Source organism: Fopius arisanus, unplaced genomic scaffold, assembly GCF_000806365.1.
Source record: "Fopius arisanus strain USDA-PBARC FA_bdor unplaced genomic scaffold, ASM80636v1 scaffold00054, whole genome shotgun sequence".
Classification (NCBI taxonomy): Eukaryota; Metazoa; Arthropoda; class Insecta; order Hymenoptera; family Braconidae; genus Fopius; species Fopius arisanus.
Genome location: NW_011887793.1, coordinates 26,838 through 48,846, shown reverse-complemented (window position 1 = coordinate 48,846; position 22,009 = coordinate 26,838). Strand labels below are relative to the sequence as shown.

The window sequence follows — 22,009 nt, the reverse complement described above, 5'->3', positions numbered from 1 at the left end:
GGGGCGGAGCCCCCGTGGGGTCCAGGGGCGAAGCCCCGGTGGGGCCCAGGGGCGAAGCCCCGATGGGGCCCAGGGGCGAAGCCCTGGTGGGGTCCAGGGGCGAAGCCCCGGTGGGGCTTGGGGGGGGGGGCGAAGCCCCCTCCCACTCCCCACATAACACATTAAATCAAAATTTGAGAAAAGAAAAGATGATTTTAATTTCATGGGGAATCGAACCCTTAACCCTTTTATATGTCATAATAAATAAAGAAATTTTTTTCTAAAATGCATTTTGTAAATTATTAAAATTAGGATTTTTAAATATTTATTATTAAGAATTAAATATTAGAATTTTTCTTGGCGATCATTTCTCCGGAGATATTTTTTCCGGGATATTTTTTCCGGGGATATTTTTTCCGGGGATATTTTTTCCGGGGATCTTTTTTCCGTGATTTTTTTTCCGGGATATTTTTTTCGGGGATGTTTTTTCAGGGATTCAAGGCGAACATCGATAAGTCTACGTACCCTTGCATCCATAACAATGAGAACAAAACAGATAGAAATTCAAGACAAATAATTTCGAGGTCACGAGGTCTTCAAGTGGTAGAATTAGCATAAAATTCGATGGCAAAAAAATTATGTTAATTAACGACACTTACGAAATTCTAAAAGTCGCGAAACTAACAATTTGAAATCAAATAAATTAAAAAAATAGTAATTTTGTCCAATAATTGAGTGAGTAAGTATGTTAGAATCGATGTAAAATTACAACAAAACAAAAAAAAAGGACCTGAGAGAGAGAAAGCCAAAATTTCACTACTAGTCCTGTCGGGCTCAGATGTCCAAGACATCAATTATACAAATAGAAAACCTCAGCCCACTATCACGAACGCTCATCGGAAAACTCCAATAATCCTACAAAATATTTCAAAGTTCGGAATTGCGTCAAAATGGCGTATCCAAAGCATCTTATGTGCAAAAAAGTCGACACAGTTTGTCCATCAAACGGGAAGTAATTTTAGCGAAACATGCGGACCATGCAACAGGCAGAGAACTCAATGAGAAAATATGATTGGTGATGATGACATCATTATTCACCAATCCAAATCACTCAGGCCTGCGGCAGGTACAATTAATTCTGTAACACATGCGCTCTCAATTTAGCAATGCTCTAATTACATTTTTCCTGTCCGAAATAGAAGAGAAAAAATTCCCAGCGCTACCTAAACCACACCAAATGACTTCCTACATTAAATATTGCTCTTTAGGAATAATAAATCTCCCGTTACCCGTGATTATTAATTTGCTTGCTGAAATCAAATCAGCCACCTATCGCTAACTGCGTCACATTCGTCATAATGATGACTGGATTTTGGCTCCATCCACGGTCATGTTCAAAATCAGTCTTTGAAGATGACATCTGAAGTCCAATGACATCTCTCGGCTTCCTAGAAATCCTTGAAGCTGTCCTCAAAAGGAGTGCCGTGGCTAACAATTTCGGTTTAAAATAAAAACTAATAAAATTAATCTAATTTCTATCTTCTCTCAGGACTCTAGCCATCGAAGGTGACTTCCCGTAGGTGGCAGTCAACAATATAACGCAAAACGGTCGAGGAATAGTAACTTGGTGAAATACCACATTACATGATTGATAAATTATCGATTAACTAGGTCGGTTTTTAAGCGATGATTGCGTTAGGGTTGCGTAGGTAAGGCACAATTAATAATAATCAACTAGGAGGGCTTATTCAACCCTGTTAATTCAGTTAATCAAGGCTCATTTTAGGCTATATTATTAATCCTTTTCATTTCAAGGTTTTGTAGGCTTGAAAAGATGTCATCATTTCACATGGCTGATAAAACCTTGTATTTTCAGCGCTAGTCCAGCCTTGCCAGCCCTGGATCAACGCTTGAAAAGTTTTTTTTCTTTTGTAATTACCTACCTGGGATCATCATAAATTAATAATATCAACAAACAGGAGTAGACGCCTTGGTGTGGAACTCCTTTTGGCTTATTTTTTTTTGCTTCATTTCGTTGCTACTAACTCCATTGGTAGTCGGCTTCCAAATGGATCCATCGATAGTCAACTTAATTTTTGCACAAGCTAGAGTCATTATAACAAATTTTACGAAAAAATTGAGAAATAAGTATATCTCAAAAACTTTATATGAACCGGTATATATACTTTGATTCATTCAATTAGAAATTATCGAAACGAACATTTTGGAAGAGAAGAAAAATTAAATCGGTTGACTCACTTCTAAGGTATTAGCGAAAACGGGAAGGTGTTAGCAAGAACGGATAGTGAAAAAAAAGAAACTATCCAATCAATTGGACCGCAATTTTGCACAGACTTAGTCCTACCCGGAAGTACTTACTCGAAATTTAGCGAATTTTGGCAAATGAAAAATTAATTATGCATTCTAATTATGCTCATTCGTTTGGGGATGTTTTGGAAATTGTTTTTATCAATTGGGAAAAATTGCTTTATTTATTATAAATTCGTTAAGTTATGAGGTATACTTAGCAAACGAATAATTCAAAAAATTGAACAAAACACTCAATTGGTTAGAAATGATTTCGGGAATCGATTACTGAAAAAAATCGTTTGGGAAAGAAAGAAATGCTCTAAATTAATTAATTTTAATAATTAAAAAATGGTGAGGCGGAAGGCATTGTTCCGTGAATGGCCACCGAAATGACCAGCCGTTGCCGTCGTCGTTTCTGACGTATACTGAGCACACAAATAATTTAAACTTTTTTATCAAATAATCAATTTGTTTGAACTCATGGAGAATTGATTCCTCAAGATTGAATCATTGAGGGGAAACAGAAACTCGCAGAATTAATGAAAAATAAATGTTGAAGTTTATGACGACAAAAATGATTGTGTTCGGCATTAGTATGAAAAAGAATGAGTGAAGGTTCACTCATTAATTCTCTTCACTGAGAAAAAAATTTTCTTTAAGCAATAATATTTATTGACCACATGAAAATTTATATGGCATTATTAAGTCTTATGAGAGTATTTGCACAGTGATTGCTAGATTTACTGGCGGTTAATAGATATTATATGTAAATATTATTGGAAAAAGAAAATTTTTTTATGAGTGTTCAATTCGAATACGTATTATTCATATGGAATTTCCTTTTTTCACCAGATAATGAGATGATGTTAGTGTAAATTTGTAATTGAGTCAATGGAAAACAAGGATTTTTATATTGTGACTGATGAGAAAAAAATTAACGATATAAGATAATCGATAAATTCATAATTATTCTACTTCAATTATCCTGTTTTATGACTCATTTCATTTTTTTGTCAATATCTCTGTACTGATTACATTTATCTTAATTTGCTCCAAATATGGCAGACCCAGTTAAGAGTTGAACTCTTATGGATTTTCAGCAGTTAAGGGCAAGCTAAGAGTTGGATAAGAGTTCGAATTACAATGAATAAACGGGTCTCCCTTTGAACTCTTAATATCCCTCAAGGTCAAAATATCAATATGAGGGTGGAAAATTAACTCTTCGAATTGTGGATGATTTTGCGAAATACTATTTTTTTAAGGGGCAAAACAGGGATGCTGAACTCTGAACTATTTTCAGAGGTGAGAGTTGACATTAGACGTGTTTAGAGTGACACTCTGATCTCTGAACGTTTTTCAGAGTTGAGAGTACCCCCCCAACCAGAAGACGACTCTTACCTGGAGAAATAGTTTAGAATCCAGAGTACCTCTCAAATGCCCCTCAAATTGATCTCCCCCAAATTCAACTCTGAACTCTGTATATAGTCAAGAGGTCAGGGTGCCTGTTTTATCCCTAAAAAAAGTAGTATTTCCGAAAATCCTTCATCCTTGGGAAAGTCAGGTTTTTACCCTCATCTTGATCTTTTAACCCTAAAAGTTGTTAAGAGTGCAGAGGAAGACCTGTTTACTCAGGGTAACTCGAACTCTTCCCCAGTTCTTAACTTACTCTGTACTGCTGGAAGTCCGTAACTCTGAACTCTTACCGCACTCTGAACTGGATCCGTCAGTATACTGAGTATCCGATGCTCGAAGTCATCTATGCTTGCTGATTGATTTGAAATTCCAAGATGTGATTGATCAAGACCACCAGAAAAATATCCATCCTTTACTAACCCTCACGAGACTGCCTAGAGAGGACATGTCTTTTCTGGTGTTGGACCATCTGCATGAGTACTTGGCATTCATGAATGAGTAAATTAGAAGAAATTGATTTTCCTTAAGATGTATTACATGATCTTCATTTCGATAACGGTACATTTAAAAGGTTATTATTGCTTTTTGCTTGCCTCCAAGTCAGTTTAGAACTCCCTCCATCTTAAGTGGATCGGACCTTTAACATTATGTAGACCAGGGCTGGGCAACCTCCGCTCTGAGAGTTACAAAGGGTAGACGAGAGCCTATTCTATCGGGTGGTGGGCCTTTACAACTGAAAATTTTCCTTTTTCATTCCCATCACATTTGTATTTATTTTAAGAGCGGACGTTACTAATGAAATATCAAAAAAAGCCTGTTAAATTTTAGTGACGACCAACAAAATTGACAATGTCATGTTCCAGTGGCCATGCAATCATTTATTCAAGAAATAAACGTGATCAAAGCCCAAACGGACTATTTATTGAACGTTATCTTTTATTCAAATTTCATCTGTTTAGCCTAAAATGCATCAAAATTCGGTATAAAATAATGAAAAAATGGAGGAAAAATTATTGGGGGCACTAAGGATATCAATTAAAGGGGTCTGCCAAGTTTGCTAAAAAATAATAAAAGAACAACGTAGCATTACCTATAACTTTTATTCAATTTAGTGGATGGTCTGGGACGTATTTTTAAAATTATTTTTTAGTAAACTTGGTAGATTCCTTTCAATTCATATTGCTCTTTAGCGCCCTTCAATTAATTTTCCTGGCAGAATAGGCCTACCACCTTCCCGTGGTTTCCATTAATCAGTATTGAGAAATGCTGGCCAAGAGTGGGCAAAAATATATTGGAAAAAACAACACTAACTTCGCAGAATTTAATTACTTCACATGGATGACAAAATCAATCATTTTCTTCTTCCAAATTCAAAGCAGGTTTCAACAGAACATGTCTAACAATTTCAACGAATCCATGCATCATCCTATTTAGAAAATATTTTTGTCGAGGCTTGGATTTAACAATTTTTTTTCTATTAATCGCGACTGTCATTTTTTTTCACTTTATCATTTGGCAAATGCTTCATGAAACTTTCCCCGATACTGTAACTCTAATTATGATCGTACTAGAATCTAGTACTAGAATCTAGTACGATCATAATTAGAGTTACAGTATCGGGGAAAGTTTCATACTGTAACCCGATACTGTAACTCTAATTATGATCGTACTAGAGGCTTTTCTTGATATTTCATTAGTAGCGTCAGCTCTTAAAATACATAAAAATGTGATGGGAATGAAAAAGGAAAATTTTCCATCTTCAGTTGTAAAGGCCCACCACCATCCATGCATCATCCTATTTAGAAAATATTTTTGTCGAGGCTTGGATTTAACAATTTTTTTTCTATTAATCGCGACTGTCATTTTTTTCACTTTATCATTTGGCAAATGCTTCATGAAACTTTCCCCGATACTGTAACTCTAATTATGATCGTACTAGAGGCTTTTTTTGATATTTCATTATTAGCGTCAGCTCTTAAAATAAATAAAAATGTGATGGGAATGAAAAAGGAAAATTTTCCATTTTCAGTTGTAAAGGCTCACCACCCGATAGAATAGGATTATAACTGGATAGACCAGCTGCAGCTGGTCTAAAAAAAGCCTAAAACATGGAGTAAATTTTCAGCGAGGAAAAGGAAATTTTGACCCATTTATGGTTTTTTTGAAAATGAGGTATTTTCATTACCGATAAAAAACCAATTTTCATTTTCGTAGAACTTTACTCGAAGGTGATTAATATCATAATTTCATTGTAAGTTGCTAATAACGTACTGAAAACTATTGAATATTAAGCCGCAAAAAAGTTGAGTCTATGTGAAATTACTCGCATTATTTCAACTCTTTCATACTAAAAGGTGAAGTTTTTGAAAGAACCGTTTCTACATAACGGAATGAGTTTAAAAAGAAAGATTTCAGGACATTTTTTCGTAAATGGCTTGAACTAGTTGTTGTTGTTGAGAAATACTATTAATGTTGATAAGCGATCGATATTGATGGGAATCGATTAAAAATTATGCATTCAACATTTCCAAGGATTGGAAGACACTGATAATATTTTTCTTAGGGAAATGTTCCGGCATTTTAATTTGGCGTTGAGAGTGAAAAATAAAGAAGGGAAATTCGGAAATTTATTATGATCAACAACATAATAATAATTATTAATAGTTTTCTGAACAGTATTTCCTCTTCAAGCAACATATGGAAGTTACGAATATTTTTTTTGTGCAATGCATTAGTGCACAAACGTATTAGCTAATCAAAAAAATCAGAACAAAAATTTGGGTAATTAAAAGGAAGTTTCCATGGGAAAAATCGAAAATTCTCATATTTTACTTTTCCCACCACCAAGTTTATGCCGAATATCCCCTCTACTCTTGCCTACGCGCAGGGCATCACGGACCCGAAGGAGGGTGCGGCCATAAATTTTATGACTTGAGACAATTTAGCCTAATTGAGGTCGGGAGCTGAAGTAGCTCCGAGAGCTGAGGTTGCCCACCTCTGAGTGAATCCCGGAAAAAATATCCCAGGGAAAAAATATCCCACACATTCGAAACGTGTTAAAACTGGCTCAATTTAATTATTTTTTAATTTAATTATTTTTTTCGTTGTCTATTTTTTTAGGGGCTCTAATTTTCCTATGGTCTATCAAATTGGGTGGGTTTTAACACGTTTTGCGTGTGTGGGCTATTTTTTCCGGGGATATTTTTTCCGCCTACCCTCTGAGTTATATAGAGATCAGTAATATCGCCTGATACAATGGGCTCTCGTCTGCCCTTTGATACGCACTACTAGAGGTTGGGAGCACGGCTTGCTTTCAGAGCAGAGGTTGCCCATGCCTGATGTGGAGTGTTCCGAAATGACGACCACAGCAGCTGAACGTTTCAGTGGTCATTCACGGAACTATACTACGCCTGCCACCTTGCCAGTTTTTAATTATCCAAATTAATGCATTTTGGGATTTTTGTTTTTCCCCGAATGATTTTTTGTCACGGTCTAGTAATGACTAACCAGGCATATTGTGACTGGATCAACTAACTTTCAGGCAATCGACACTGGGCTAAGTGTTCGCTGAAAAATACTGCACCATTTTTGGTTTGCCATTGCCTGACATAACATTGGGCCAGTGATGTTCTCCTAAGTCTTCAAAAATCAACTCTTGGCCAAGCGCTGGCCTATGTGTTACTCATCGGCCTATAGGCTTACTCAGTCCTGAGTGGAAATTGCCTCAGTAGGTCACCCCGAAGCTGGATCAGTATTTTTGATCAGGCATTTTTGATCAGACATTGCCTCATGAGAAACAGATCAAGTTTTGAGCAAGTTACTCTCATCCGAATTACGTAGGATAGATTATGATCAGGGCTTCACCTGATCAGCTTGATATTAGTCTGATCACCCCATTCTTGATGAGAAACTCATCATGTTTTGATCCAGTTCATCGAAACAGAAATAGTCCATGTAGAACTAGATCAGGTTCTCATTCAATCAGTCTGAGCTGAGTTTGGTCAGATGATTCCTGATGAGAATCTGATTAAGTTTGGATCCAGTCGTCCGGGTTCCGACAAGTGCAGTACAATGATACCATTATGTACAAAGTATATAATACACTTTATTCAAGTGTTTTGTGCTAATATGTGTAGACGTATTAAACTTGCAAGTATATTATTTTGACGAGGAAAGTGGTGCTCTAACTGCGATTTGTTCATTAGTATTGTATTATTTTTTAAATCATTTTTCATCAGCGGAAGTGAGTTCTAACCAAAAAAAATCTCTTAAAGTATACGCACAGCCGGGAATAATTACAAAGTTAGCGAAAACCCCGACAGAGATTATATAGGCGAAATGGAGTTGACTTCATCGTAAGATCAGGGTAGCCTAGTGAACCGGACATGGAATTGGTAATAGGAACCTCAGAGGTTCGAGCCTCAACATCGGTAAAATAATAAGTGTTTTTCATCACTAATAATGGAATAATGCTCTAAATTCACGGCAGAGCAGTGGTACTCAAGTACGTCTCTCATTTCCCGCCGTCTCTCACGCGCTGTTGTCATATATCAGTCGGCTTCTACTACCCACACTTACGTGGGTAATGATAAAAAATGCCCCGAGTAAATTTGTTTTCCTATTTTTCTCTCTCTCTCTCTCTCTCTCTCTCTCTCTCTCTCTCTCTCTCTCTCTCTCTCTCTCTCAGTTCTCTTCTCGATCCCCTTCGATTTTTCGATTTCAAATTTTTCAATTTAGCTATTGGGTAATTTAGATTAGCGTTCCGAATTATGCGGCTCGGTACTTTCGGTTAAGAATTACCTGCCCCCCATTGTTTGAATTTTATCCGGTTTTATATTGGACTTTAGGGAAGTAGAACGAAAGTAACAAACATTTTCAACCTCCATAGAACAATATCACTTTACTGCACGTATATATTATCCTCACATATTCTATCATATATGTGAGCTGTGTCCGCGAAAAATGCCGTGTGTTATATATAATTATTCGGATATATATTTCTTCGCGACGGAACAATAGAAAAGGACAGTAGACCAGACATTCATCGGTCAAGTAACGTAATGACAAAATTTTGAAAGTATTTCTTCATAATTCTCAGTGACTGAGTTCCTATTACTTGATTTCCGACTTTGCAGTTGAACAATGTTTAACTGTAAAATTGAGATTTGAACCTATAATCCTTGCCGAGAAATCTATAATCCGACAAGCATGTTCATTCAGCCGGCTACTGTTGATTTTATTCATTGCTAATCAAATCAATCTAAAAATGAAGCATTGAATGGATGCCCCATATAAGAAACTATTAGAATTGAATGAAAAATTTAAATCAATACCAAACGAAGATAATCTTAAATCAACAAAATAAGCAAAGCGGGTATGTTTTTCCAAAAAAATTTGCAGTGGCAAGCGTGGAGCAGCAGAGGTCAGAATCTCCTGCAAGCACGCAGAGTCAGAAAATCGAGAATCAAGATTCGACTAAGGATATGACTAGTAAAGATGGGATTGGTCCGAAAATGATGAGCAAAGGGGCTGGGAAAGGTGGATGGCTCAAAGCCCCACTGTCGGAGGCCCACGAGCCCCATGGTGAGTGACCAAAAAATGATAAAAAAAAAGGTCCAGTCTTTTGTCGATAAACGTCCAATTTTCGCTTCCCTTGAGGTGATGGTAGTGTGAATCCAATTTCCATACATATATTTTCCATCATTGCCATTTTATAATGTTATACATTCCTTGCCAAAAGCTGTTTCTTTTATCATGCGTAAAAAATCAATTTTGTCCAAGTATTCACAGATCTCCTTTTTCCGGAAAATGCTTTGCTGATGAAGTTTGTTTTTGCATAAATGTTTAAAAATCTCGGAAACGTTGAAAGAAACATTAAGATTACATTAGTATAGAAGTTTTCTCAACTTTCTCCTGGCTTTCATGACAGAGTAATAAGTAAATAATCCTCATCCTCATAGCCAAAGTTTGGGATAAATCAAGGCTTACATAATACTTTGTTTATTCTTATGACTCAATCCTCATTAATGAAGCGGCTAAATTCGATCCAGTTCAAGCAATTATGTTAATAATAGAAGTGGTTTGTAGAATGGGTTTTGTAAAATCAACATATATTTCGTGTATTTTTGATTATTCAGCCAAATAGTTTTCCTCATACTTGTGCTCGCCGTCAGCGATTTCCCAATCAACAGATACTGAACGGCTTCCAATCTTTTAGTATTGATCTCTAATACGACGTCAATGATGATATAAGGCTTCTGAATCAGCAGTTGTATTAATAAATTCTTTGTAATCTTGATGAATGCTAATAGTTTGAGTGTAATTCATTGTAAGGCCAAAGAGACATAAACTTTGCCGTTGTTGGGTGCCTGATACTGCGAGTTTCGTGTCAGGCGTTCAATGAATGGCTGAACACTTTGTTTTCCCTAAAATGTGCTGATGTATAGATGCTTGATTCTAGTCGAGATTAAACTAACCAATTTCAGCTAGAACGCGGCGTTTATACTACAGCATGTAGTATTTAAAGCAAGTTTCAACTTAAATTTGACTGCATCCAATGGAGATTCTTTAGTAATCTGAGGCGTTTGTATTGAAATCATTCATTCGATTTCTTTCAATGAAAATAAAAAAATTCAGGTGATTAAGGAGATTTGACTACGTAAAAATCCCTGAATTTCTTAATTTGTCACAGGAAATGCATTTTAGGTTATTCACAATTTTACTATTGGTCAAAATTGATTGCTAGAACGCAATAATCCTGGGTATGCCCTTTTATTATTTTTCTTATTGTTATCATAATGGTTGCTATTGTTATTGCTATGATTATTGTTATTGGGACGATACCGGCAGGAATTCTGGCTTTTGAAGTCAGGAGGTATCAACATTGCTAAAAATCTGTAAATTCCCTCCAGGCAATTCGTTTGATTATACCTTTGATCATGACTATTCGTAGATTCTGACTCTTAAGAACCCCATCGAACGTTAACTTTATCGACATATGAACTAAATTATCGGATCAAATCATCCATCATAATCAAACATTCTATCCAGCATCATAAATGTGGCTATCATCTGTACAAAACGAGTTGCGATTCGTTCCTATCGATTGATAGCTTCACTTAATGATATAACCCGGTTATTTTGATCGTAATTCAATTTCGGTGAATTTACACTGGATAGAATTGATATGTGGTGACAATTTTGAGTAGCTACGATCAAAGATATTAGTGGAATTTTCAATTTGACGTAATACATTTCATCCTCGGTATACTGAACATCTGATTTAGCACAATTAATCATCAAGCCGTCGATCGGAAACTTGTTCTTAATCATTATTCTTGTATCGCGTGAACAATTTGCATCTATTTCCACCACACAGAAAGCACCAACTCTATAATACGAGATCAAAATGTAAATTTCAATTTTTATATCATAAATTACAATGTTAATCACATAAATTACGGTTCAGATATTATAAGTTACAAGTAGCCACCTAGTAAATTACCAATTTTATCTTGTAAATTACGAGTTTAGGACATAGAATACAAGATCCGACCCCGTAATTCATCCTTCCCTTCCTGTCATTTACAATCTCAATATGCTGAAAGCCCAGATTGAGATTATAAATGCATCGATGGATATGAAAATAGTATATTGTCCATCAAGGGAGGAAAACTGAGCATCCTAACCCGCGTGGGTATCACTGACCTGCGGTGAAGCGGAAAGTGGTAAACACACGGGTTCGAAGGTTCTGTTTCCGTTCCTCGATGCACATTGTTCTTTCCGTCATCACTATATGGAAAGGTTCGATTTTTCTTTTGGAATGACGTCATCTTGAGAATCCTCAAAAACAACAGAAATCTGAAGGATAGAATAGTTTTATATAGATAGAATATCTTTCGTCCCGTTATTTGGTGGGTAAAGTCGAACTTCCGTGTAGGTATGACGGAAAAACTTTTTTATGCGATATCAAATCGTTATGTTTCAGAAGATTCCGAGTCATCTGAACATAAATTTCAAAGACATTGTTTCACACTTTTCGCAGGAAATGTTGGAAGTTCAAAAAATCCACATTTGTCTGATGATGCGCCATCTTCCAGAGTGCCGCAATGTTTCCCAAATTTTTATTTTGTTTTTAAATGTTCAATATTTGAACGTTCCGTTGAATATTCCGCATTTGGCCGCCTCCCGACTCTGTAGCCAAAATTTGTAACCTTCCTTGGTTTCTCCGATGTTTCCCAAATCTTCAATAATTGTTAGTTTATTAACAATTTTTAAATATTCCAAATTCCCTTGGACAAATTTTGAAAAAATGTCTTTGAAAGCCATGTTCAGATAACTCAGAATCTTCAAAAACGTCAAGATTTTATACCGCATAGAACAATGGTGTATATGCATCGTTGGATTTACGATCGCAATCTGGGATTTTACCAGATTGATATCGTCAATAACGGGAAGGGAAGTGTAAATTAGGGGGTCGAACCTCGTTTTTGCAACCTTATACTTGTAATTTACAAGATCCAAAACCATAATTTAGATTAAGATGGGATATGATATGGTAATGTACACCATAAAAATCGTAATTTGCGTTTCAAATTTCCTATTTTAAGGTTAGTGTTTTCTTTGTGAATCTTGTAATGACCGTATGTACATTTTTCCTGTGGGTAGAAGAGGATTAGGAAGTAAATGGAGTCCACGATTATAGATTAGCCGAGGAGAGAAAAGAACTGACTCTGAAGTTGAACTGAATTTTGGCCGTAAACAATTCCTTTGATTGCTGAGGAAGGGTGACAAAAATTGACAAAACTAATTGTTCAGGGTACAAAAGAACAAATGATTAACCAATAGGTCACGTATAATTATTAATAATGATGTGTAAAAATTGGAGTTGGCTGTTACAAGTGAATATCTATTTTCCTAAAGGTGACAAAGAAGTTGGAAAAATTGGGAATACCTCCCAGACACCTCTCTGGAGTTTTTTCGACTCTCAAAAATCAAAAAAACATGATCAATAAATGATTAATAATCAATAAATTCGCTTCATTATTAAAAAAATTACTAATAATGATTCAAAAATGAACAGTTAATAATAATCTATTAGTTACGATTTCACGATTTATGGAAGCTGACCAAATTCGATGGCGGTCTGTAGGAAGCATGCTCAATTCCGTTACTGTTGTCACGTTGAGGAGAGTAATTATTCATTTTTTTCATAATCAAGAGAATTAATTAATGATAATTGAGTGATTGTCATTTTTGAATTTTTGAAGGTTGACAAAATTCGAAGCAGGTCTTTGGAAGGTGTTGCACACCACAATATATATCCGTCATTATACATCAATAATTGTAAATAAACTATTGGTTGATTTCTATTCCTTTCTTACCCTCAGCAATCTTATTTTTGTTAAGCTTTCTCACCCTTTATCAACCTTCGACACAATTCTTTTTCATCAAAATTGCCATTCAGCATGAGAACCACTGTCTTTCTGTCCTCAGCTAACGTATAAACGACTATCTTTCACTCTATATTGTCAATTTTTTCTACAGCACAGCGAAATTTCTTGGATTATTCATTTCTTGACATAATTGCATTATTATGAGTATACCTTAATTACATAGATATTACAGCTTTGACCATCTCAATGAAAATAGTAGAAAATGGTTTTCTGTGTATCCTACGTTCGTACGTTGTCCGTTCTTGCTAGTTGATTTTCTAATAATATTTAGTTGAATACGTTTTTCATTCATGCATTACAGCTGCATGATTAATAAACATTAGAAATTGGAGGCGCGACTGAAGGCTAAAAAACATAATTACATAATTTCATTTATAAAATTTTTATTTCTATCTGATTTAGAAAGTATATTCAATTATTTTTAATTATACAATTCATTAATTTTAAATAATTTTGTTCCGGAGCATGTGATGGTGCATGTAAAATAATACATTGTGAATGAATTATTAACTATTTTTATAACTGTGTTGAATAGGGATGGAGGAAGGCGTTGCAGGTGCAGGTGGCGTTGCCGAATTAAGTACAAAGCAACGACATCAGATGAAACATCGAGAGCTTTTTCTCTCTCGTCAAGTCGAAACTATGCCCGCCACCCACATCAGGGGGAAATGCTGTGTTACCCTCCTCAATGAAACAGAGTCACTTCTCAGTTATTTGAACAAAGATGATTCATTCTTTTACTGCCTCGTCTTTGATCCGGCACAGCGGACACTCCTTGCTGATAAAGGTAATTTACCTATTCATTGTAACCTCGCGCCTCATGTGTCAATCGCTAGTTAAGAACAGCATTATGCAATACAAGGCGCGTGAAATATTTTTCAAAACTATTAATTGCGTCACCACGATTTTATTCAGTTATAAATTACGACATTCATGTTGCTCCAGTGGATAATTATATTGTATTAAATTATTTTGTATCATTGATCTTGGATGCCATTTTCTAATGATTATAAATACTTTATATTTGACAAAAAATAGATGTAGCTCACTCTCTTTGCCCTGTAATTTACATGGGGATTTGAGTTACTAAAAACAGGGTTTCAAAATTTGTGGTATTGGTCCCGTACACTAGGAGACATAACCGCAATCCCTGTCGTTCTATGGATTCACATAACCAGCAAATCGAGTTGTTCGGGAAAAACCGGAGATACCAGAAGTTCTTTATTGCGCGCTTAGTCGATGCTCTTTAACAATTCTTACACTAAATTTATGAGACAAAATCGAATTATTTTACAAGTCAAATCGAATTTGTACAGTATTTTATTTATTGAATTCCGGCAAATATCGTCTGAAGAGAAAAACATTGTGACGGGTGACTTCTCATCATGAAAGCATGAAAAAATTTTTTTTCCAATATTGCTGCCTATTTTGAGTGAAAAATTGAAATTTATAAGTCAAATTTATGAAAAGTTGAAAATTGCTGCTCGATCTCACGGTCGCTCTCTGTCGATATCGGTCGAACTAGGGCTCAAGGAGAGAGAAAAATCGAATTAGAGCCGGTAGTTTCTTTGAGTTGATGAGGCCCCTTCCCCAGCACTTCCTAGCGAACTTCGGGAGTCGCCTGAGCCCGATAAGCCCGATAAGCCTAAGTTGTCTATTGGGTGCGTCAAGTAAGCAGTGTCTTGAAAGACTTTAGTCGATATCACATTTGTTCAGTTTTATCCCCATATGATAACTGTCGAATGTTGATAATTAATGTTTCGTAAACTAGAATGTAAATATTCAACGTAAAATGAAAGGATGTGAGGAAGATGTACTGTTTTGATAAAGATCAATAAATAAGGCGGGGGGTGAAGCAGATTAAGAGAAGGGAATATAGATCGATTTTTTTAGATATATTTTTCTTTCCTATTATCATACCGGTTTTATAGGCGCTTCTGGTCCAATAATCTTAAGCTTCTTTTTACCACCCTCCTCCTTCTTTGCTGTTTTTGCGGTTCCATGCACCGTCGTTTTCAACTGTGCCCATTTGGCTTTTACTGAGGGAAACTGGAAAACCTCAGTAGTGCAACCGGCCGGTAATGCGGAAACTTTGCTGTGTTTATCAGTCACTCTGACTCGGTGAACACAGCAGTTCGTTACATCCTTGCCTAACGCCAGTCCCCACACAGGTGTAACTAAGCGGACACCCATCCAAGTGCTAACCCCTCCACATTGCTTAGCTTGCACGACTGTCGGACTCACACACTACTATATATTAATATATAACACCTTATTATGTAGAAGTTCGAACGAAGTCAACGAACCGTTGGAGAGGAAATTACCAGTTTATTTGAACCTAACTCAGTATTCGATCTAATTCTGTTCAGAAGAACTCTGTCAGTTTTGGAACAGGTTTCTATTTTGCATCCTTATACTCTTGATCCTATTCCATATTATGTTTAGATATGAAGTGCCTAAATTCAATCCTAAGAGGATCGGGGAAGCTAAACCAAGCGATCGTCAATTCGCTAGCAAGGCTGCGGATTATTTGATTCCGTAAGTAAATAGCTTCAAAGTGCTCGTGAGCTTATTGATTAGTACGCTGAACTTATGGGGTTTCAGAAATCTTTCCAGAAATCCAGAATCAAACTAATAGATCATTGTTATGTAGTTTTGTGACTTCTATGTTAGCTGTCGCCGTTTGACTTGGCTCTAGACCTTCTGTCAATTCAATCTCTCAATGATAATTCCAAGTTTACTCAGTATAAATTAGCATTAATGAGAATATTGATTAAATTAAGGGTATAAAGAAGTCAGACGGTATTGGCTTCCATGAGCCCAATGTGACGCGTGAATGTTTCTCAGATCGTATAGATTTTTTGCCATTTGCTAATAACTAAGCAACCCCGATGAACTGGTCACCAAATGTATAATAAAAAGTGTTATCTTGGTACTTGAAAGAATTGTAGAGTGGAAATGTAAAAGTGAAAATGAGGCAGCTTACTGAGCGGTTAATCTTCATTTCATTCTGAATCGAGTTAGTGACCCTGTTGAAGCAGAGTCTTTCGAATGAGTGTAGGTGACCATCATCACCGTTCTCCTTGAGATTGAACAGGACGTAGGGTTCGGCTCTGCGCTTCAGTATGAGCTGCATGCTGAGATCGACTAATTTCTTTTGTTTGGAGCAGTGAATGATCAGCGCTACCAGGGAACTGAAACATGATCTGAGTGAGATGATCCCTTATGTATTGACGCGGTTTCTGTCAATTGGATTTGAAATTGTGTGTGCCGAACGAAGAACATCTATGTACGTACTCTTCATAATGCTTGCTTTCCCAGTGACTAAAACTAATGACCCTTCTCCGATGGTCCAGGTTTCGTGTATTTTTTTTTCAAGAAAAAATATAGAGCTTCATTAAACTCGTTCGGCAGTTATCATGAAATGCACCTCTCCAAAGAGTTTCGAATCTTCATCCGAAAATTAAAAGGTTACATGGGTTTCGCACTTTGACAAAAGCGGTTTCTTAAGTTCTACAACATTGTTAGAATATCGTTAAAAAGTTTAAAATCGATTGGAGTAAAAGTTTCAGAGATAGAGCCTCAAAACTTTAAACGCGTTTTTTTTTTGAAACTGTTTTTCAAGTTGATGTGTCTCGAACACCACCGAACCGTTCTTAATAAAATTTTCCACACGTCTTCGAGATACTATTGTCTACTTTTTGAACGAAGGATTTTTTTGCAACAATTTTTAAAGATACAAAATGGGTTGAAAATTCCATCGAAATTTGGCATTTTTCCCAAAAAGGTCTGCTAAAAGTCCAATTAGTTTATTTTTATTGTTTCTTTCGTTTAAAAAATAATTCAAAGTATTACTGGAAAGCCGCAATTGTTTTGTTAGTTTCGAATGATCCTGTCGTGAGTTCTGCTGCTAACGCGAGAGTATCTTTTTGTCGACGGAGTCATTGAAAATGATGTCTCCATGGCTGAATTTTCAGGATTTTTAAAAAAAAATTTCAGAAACCTTTGCTCAAATGTGTATCTTTGAGATAAGAGAACACAATTTCAAGTAAATATTGCGTTTATTATAGTTTTTTTTACGATAAAAATGTGCCATTTTTTCGCTCAGGAAACCTATGTAAGCCTTTATATCTAAGATGAAGGATGTTCCGCCGGTATTTTGTTATTTTTCCTATTTTTCTGAGATTTATTGAAAACTGTCAATCGAATCGGGATATGAAAATATAGCGTTTGTCCGTTACATCATGATCTATCCTTTCCCAAAATTTCATCCCGCTACACCAATTTTTATAACTTTTCACTAAAATTTATTGATTTTTTTATTAAATTTTAGTGAAAAGTTACAAAAATTAATGTATCGGGATGAAACTTTATGAAAGAGTCAATCATGATGGAACGGACAAACGCTATGTTTTCATATTCCAATCCGATCGATAGTTTTCAGTAAATCTCAGAAAAGCAGGAAAAATAATGAAATACCAGCAAAACATCCTTAAATGGAAAATATATAGTTTCGCTCCACCAAAACCAATAGCCATTGAAATATTAATGAGTAAAATATCTCTGAGTAAAATCAAGTCGTATCCCTCTCACATAGAAATACAGAAGAGAAGGAAATACAAAAAGGATAAAAACATGTCGAAGAATAATTCTGAAGTAAACTCCATTGTCCCGAAATTCCCTAAAGCTCCCTCCCTGCTGTCACTATTAACGCTATGAGTGATATTAAATACAATAATCTGAATTGCTACGGAAGGGTAGCGGTCACGTTTATCAAATGCCGATTTTTTCCCAAAAATTTCTTTTTTTGATTTTTCTTAGATTTTTCAAGAATACCGTAGATCATGGAAAGGTCTATATATGATATAAAAACGGCGGTATTCAAAAAGTGTGAATTATGTGGCGGAAAGCCATACTCTTAAATATACAACGTCCAGAATATTTTGGTGGGCCTGAACTAGACATTTACAATATATTCAACTCTAAACGCGAAACTCTTGAACTCTTAAGTTCAACCTTCGTCTGATTTTCCAGGGATCTCGTTCCTTATTTTTCTCAACTCTCTTCATAATACCCCAGAACTACTTCCACTTTTGGGGTGACATTCACGACCCTACCTCGCTCAATCCCTGAGGGCGCTTTTTGATGTTTCCATCCGGAAGCAAAAGTTTTCACCACGTCAGTAACGTGGGGCACTCGTGGGCCACGTGATTCTCCCTCTTTTGACGTCAGAAGCGTGGGCGAGACCATCCGTCCGCTAAGCAATTGACCAGGTCGGCGTTGATTGGCGAAGAAAAACCTGAGCTGTCCACTCAAGGTAGAAGCCGGTCACAACAAGAGCTAAAAAATCGATTAAACAATAGGCAGAATACCGCTCACAAAAAAAGGTGCCGGTGATGGGCCGAATTCAGCTGAATGAAGATCGACGATCTCACGTAACGAGAAGAATCGAGTTGTCCGCTCAGACGAGAAATTCCTCGTCGCAGAAGAGAGTGCTCCCATAAAACTGCTTCGTCCATGACGGATCTTGGAGAATCAAGCGAATTAGCACGGTACCACCTTGAATTTATTTAGGTTGCTAGGTTTTGTTGAAATAATGAAGACAGGCTGGCGTAACCACAACAGTCGAAGTGTACACTCAGACTACAGTCAGTCGCAGCAACCGAGGGTGATCCCACAAAGTAGACTTCTTGGAGACGACTGGACGAGTAGGGTACCACTTTGAAGATCAAGAGTCGAAGATTTGAATTAGACTGCCTGGCTCCGTTTGAAATAGTCCAGACGTTCTGATGTGATAAAAAGAGTCGAGCTGTCTACTCGGACTAGACGTCAGTCGTAGCAATAGAAGGTGGTCGCGCAGAGCTGTTTCCTTGTAGCCGGATCTTGAAGAGCCAGCGGAACGACGAGGAGGGTACCACTTTGAATATCAGGAGCCGAAGATTTAATTGAGGCTGATTTGATTTGGTGAAAACCGCCCTTTATATACTTTTCTGACGTATTCCCCTATGACTGTTAGCGTTTTGATTTTTTGTTGTCCAACGCTTCTAACATATGGAGGGAGGTATCTTCATTAGGTCGGCAACGTGTTCAGAAAGGATACTTCTGGAGGGAATACCATCTACCTCGGTGTCACCCCCTTCATTACCAGGTGCGGGAAAAGTTTTTGAGAAGAAGACGGGACGATGGCATATCACCCCCTAATGTTCACGGTCCATAACTTCTTGAGGGTCTTTGACGGTGGAGAACTGTTGTTCATAGAAAATTTGCGTGTCAAATGAAGTGGACCCTCTAAGGCTGGGGATGCTCCCTGTTTGGATAACAAGAAATCATCTTGTGAATAGTGCTAATGCCTGGAATCTCATAATTTTACTGGTTTTTCATGACCTAAAACTTATTATTTGGCTCCCATTTGGAGGCGATTCTGAACTGTGAAATTTTAATTTAACCATTCACGTGATCGTTATCCCTCTTCAGGGACCATTTTTATGCTCAGAAGCGCCTCCAAGCGGGAGCGAAATAATAAGTTTTAGCTGAAGACAACCGCGCAAAATTGTTCCCTTAACAACAACATTGTCTCCCTGTCGAAGTAATTATTATAATTGTAGATATAATAATAACTTTGGTGATGCCCGATGGTCTGACCTTAATAGGTCTTCCACCAACGGTTCCTAGTACCTACGCGGTGCCCTCGCTTGATTCCCTAATCACATTTTCCTCTAACTAACTACCTTATAACTAAACTCCAATATATCCGCCGTTTCATAATGTTTTCATCCTACGATACGGAGCTGAAAACGGTGCATGAGGCTTTAGCTCTGGCCTCAACTGAGTGCGCTTGAGGATATTGAAGTATTATTAATTTTTTTTGGAAAAATTCTTTTCTATCGCTTATGTAGGGGCACCAAACGTCTTTTTTTAGCGCAAATTTTAAACCAAGTCTCCGAACTTTTTATAAAAAAAAACTCTGAAAAATAGATCTTAACGCAAGATTTCTATCAGAGTAGCGTCCTCAGATCTTTAATCTCATTTTTGGTAGTATTAAAGCGCTTATTCATATTTATAACCGTCTATAAGTTTGTCCGTTATACATTAAGATATCCTTCGAAATATTGAAAAGTATAAATTTTTGAACAAATGAATAAAAAAAATTGAATTGGAAATCCCGCAATTTGCCCAGTGACCGTCTTAAATGATTTGAATCCGAGGGGCTCCACTGATCTGGCCATTTGGCATGTACTCACACTATGCAACGTGTTTCGGATATGGATGCGAACTCGTTGAGTGGAATGTTTTAAATGTTTAATTTAACAATTGATTTATGCCGAACAACAGTTTTACGAATTGAGGATGTTCAGGCATTAGACACATTCAAAAATTTATATTTTGCGTCCATTGCAGAACTGGTATGTGCTATAGATGTGTTGATGTGCGTTAATGTTGGTCTATCTTCTGGTTACTTGAATACAACAGAGCAAGGGCACCCGGATTGAGTTGAGATAAACGAAGTTAAAACAAAATAGCCGACAACGTAGGAAAATATGGTACGAAGGGATTAACAATTCAGCAGAACTTGGAGCTAATCTCTGCGATGTCAACGGTCGTAGTTTTCTGGATTTTGAAACTCTCAGTAAGAAATCCAAAGTTAAAGTGCAATAAAACATTATGTTTTAAGAATGTTATTTTCGAGAAAAGAAGCGGCCTGTCTTCAATCCTAATTATCAATTGTGATAAATGTCAAAGTCTCCATGCAGAGTTCTCACAGATTCGAGTCATGTGTTAACATCAAATGAACATATTGGAGGTGACTATGATATTCTCAATATACGGAAAACGCATTCTGAATTGCGTGTTACTTCATCGATAAATCTTTGAAATGCCTACGCGGCATTTCGAAATACAGACATCATGAAGGGAAATTTGAATAAACCAAACAGCGTTCTTATTGCTGTTTGACAGACGTAATCCAGCGCGACAGGAGATTGGCACTTTTCGGATAACACGTATGGTGGAGAAGGCGAGAAGCTCATTGAACGATGAGCGACAACCAGCTTCATAAGCTTTTAGAATTTCTGCTGCGCTATAGCTAATTTGTTTGGCGCGAAGCGCCGACCTTTACTCGATATCGGTGGTTCTGGTCTACTTGCGATAGGATCCGATTTAGTTATTGACAGAAATGAAATGGTCAAAAAAAATGACGGTATACAGACCGTGGATAATCCATCATTATATCTGCAGCCCCCGACTTCCATTAGGTAAAATTGCCACACGCCATAAAGTTTATGGCTGCACTCCTTTCGGGCCCATGATGCCCTGCGCGTAGACCAAAGTAGTGGGCATATTCGGCAGAAACTTGGTGGTAGGAAAAGGGAAATAGAAAAATTTTCTATTTCTATAATGGAAATATTTTTTCAATTATCGCTTTTTTTGTTATTATGCTTTTGATTGGTTATTGGTTGCTTTTAATCGACTTTATAAAAAAAAATCGTACCTTTCATAGATTTCTTGAAGTGGGAATATTGGTTGGAAAACAGTTATTAAATATTAGCATGTTGTTAATAGATCTGACTTGAAATGCATTTTCAAACTTTTCTCTCGATTCAAACTCTCGATGCCAAATTAAAATTCACAAATTTCTCGCAATCAAAGAAATTATCGGCGTCCTTTAATTTTTAATTGACGATTAAATTTTTTTTCTCAAGTTCACGAGCATCCCACTTTCATTTCCATCGATGAATGTTGAATCTAAATCATCATCTTCTAATTTAATTTTTTTTAATCGTAGAGAAAATGTCCCAACACGTGCATAAAAATTCAAACTATTTTGCCCTCGCATTTGAATCACGCGCATGCGC

General features: G+C 36.6%; 1 protein-coding gene across 3 annotated transcripts in view; it reads left to right on the top strand.

Moving 5' to 3' along the window:
- MTA1-like (metastasis associated 1-like) overlaps positions 1–22,009 on the top strand; it is a 58,141-nt gene that overhangs the window by 20,751 nt on the left and 15,381 nt on the right. For 2 of the 3 annotated variants that reach the window (XM_011307448.1, XM_011307451.1), the window contains exons 4-5: positions 9,103–9,285; positions 13,693–13,944. In XM_011307448.1, coding sequence (XP_011305750.1) covers positions 9,103–9,285; positions 13,693–13,944 — 435 coding nt within the window. The remainder of the gene's footprint in view (positions 1–9,102; positions 9,286–13,692; positions 13,945–22,009) is intronic. The other variant, XM_011307449.1, reaches the window with a different exon arrangement.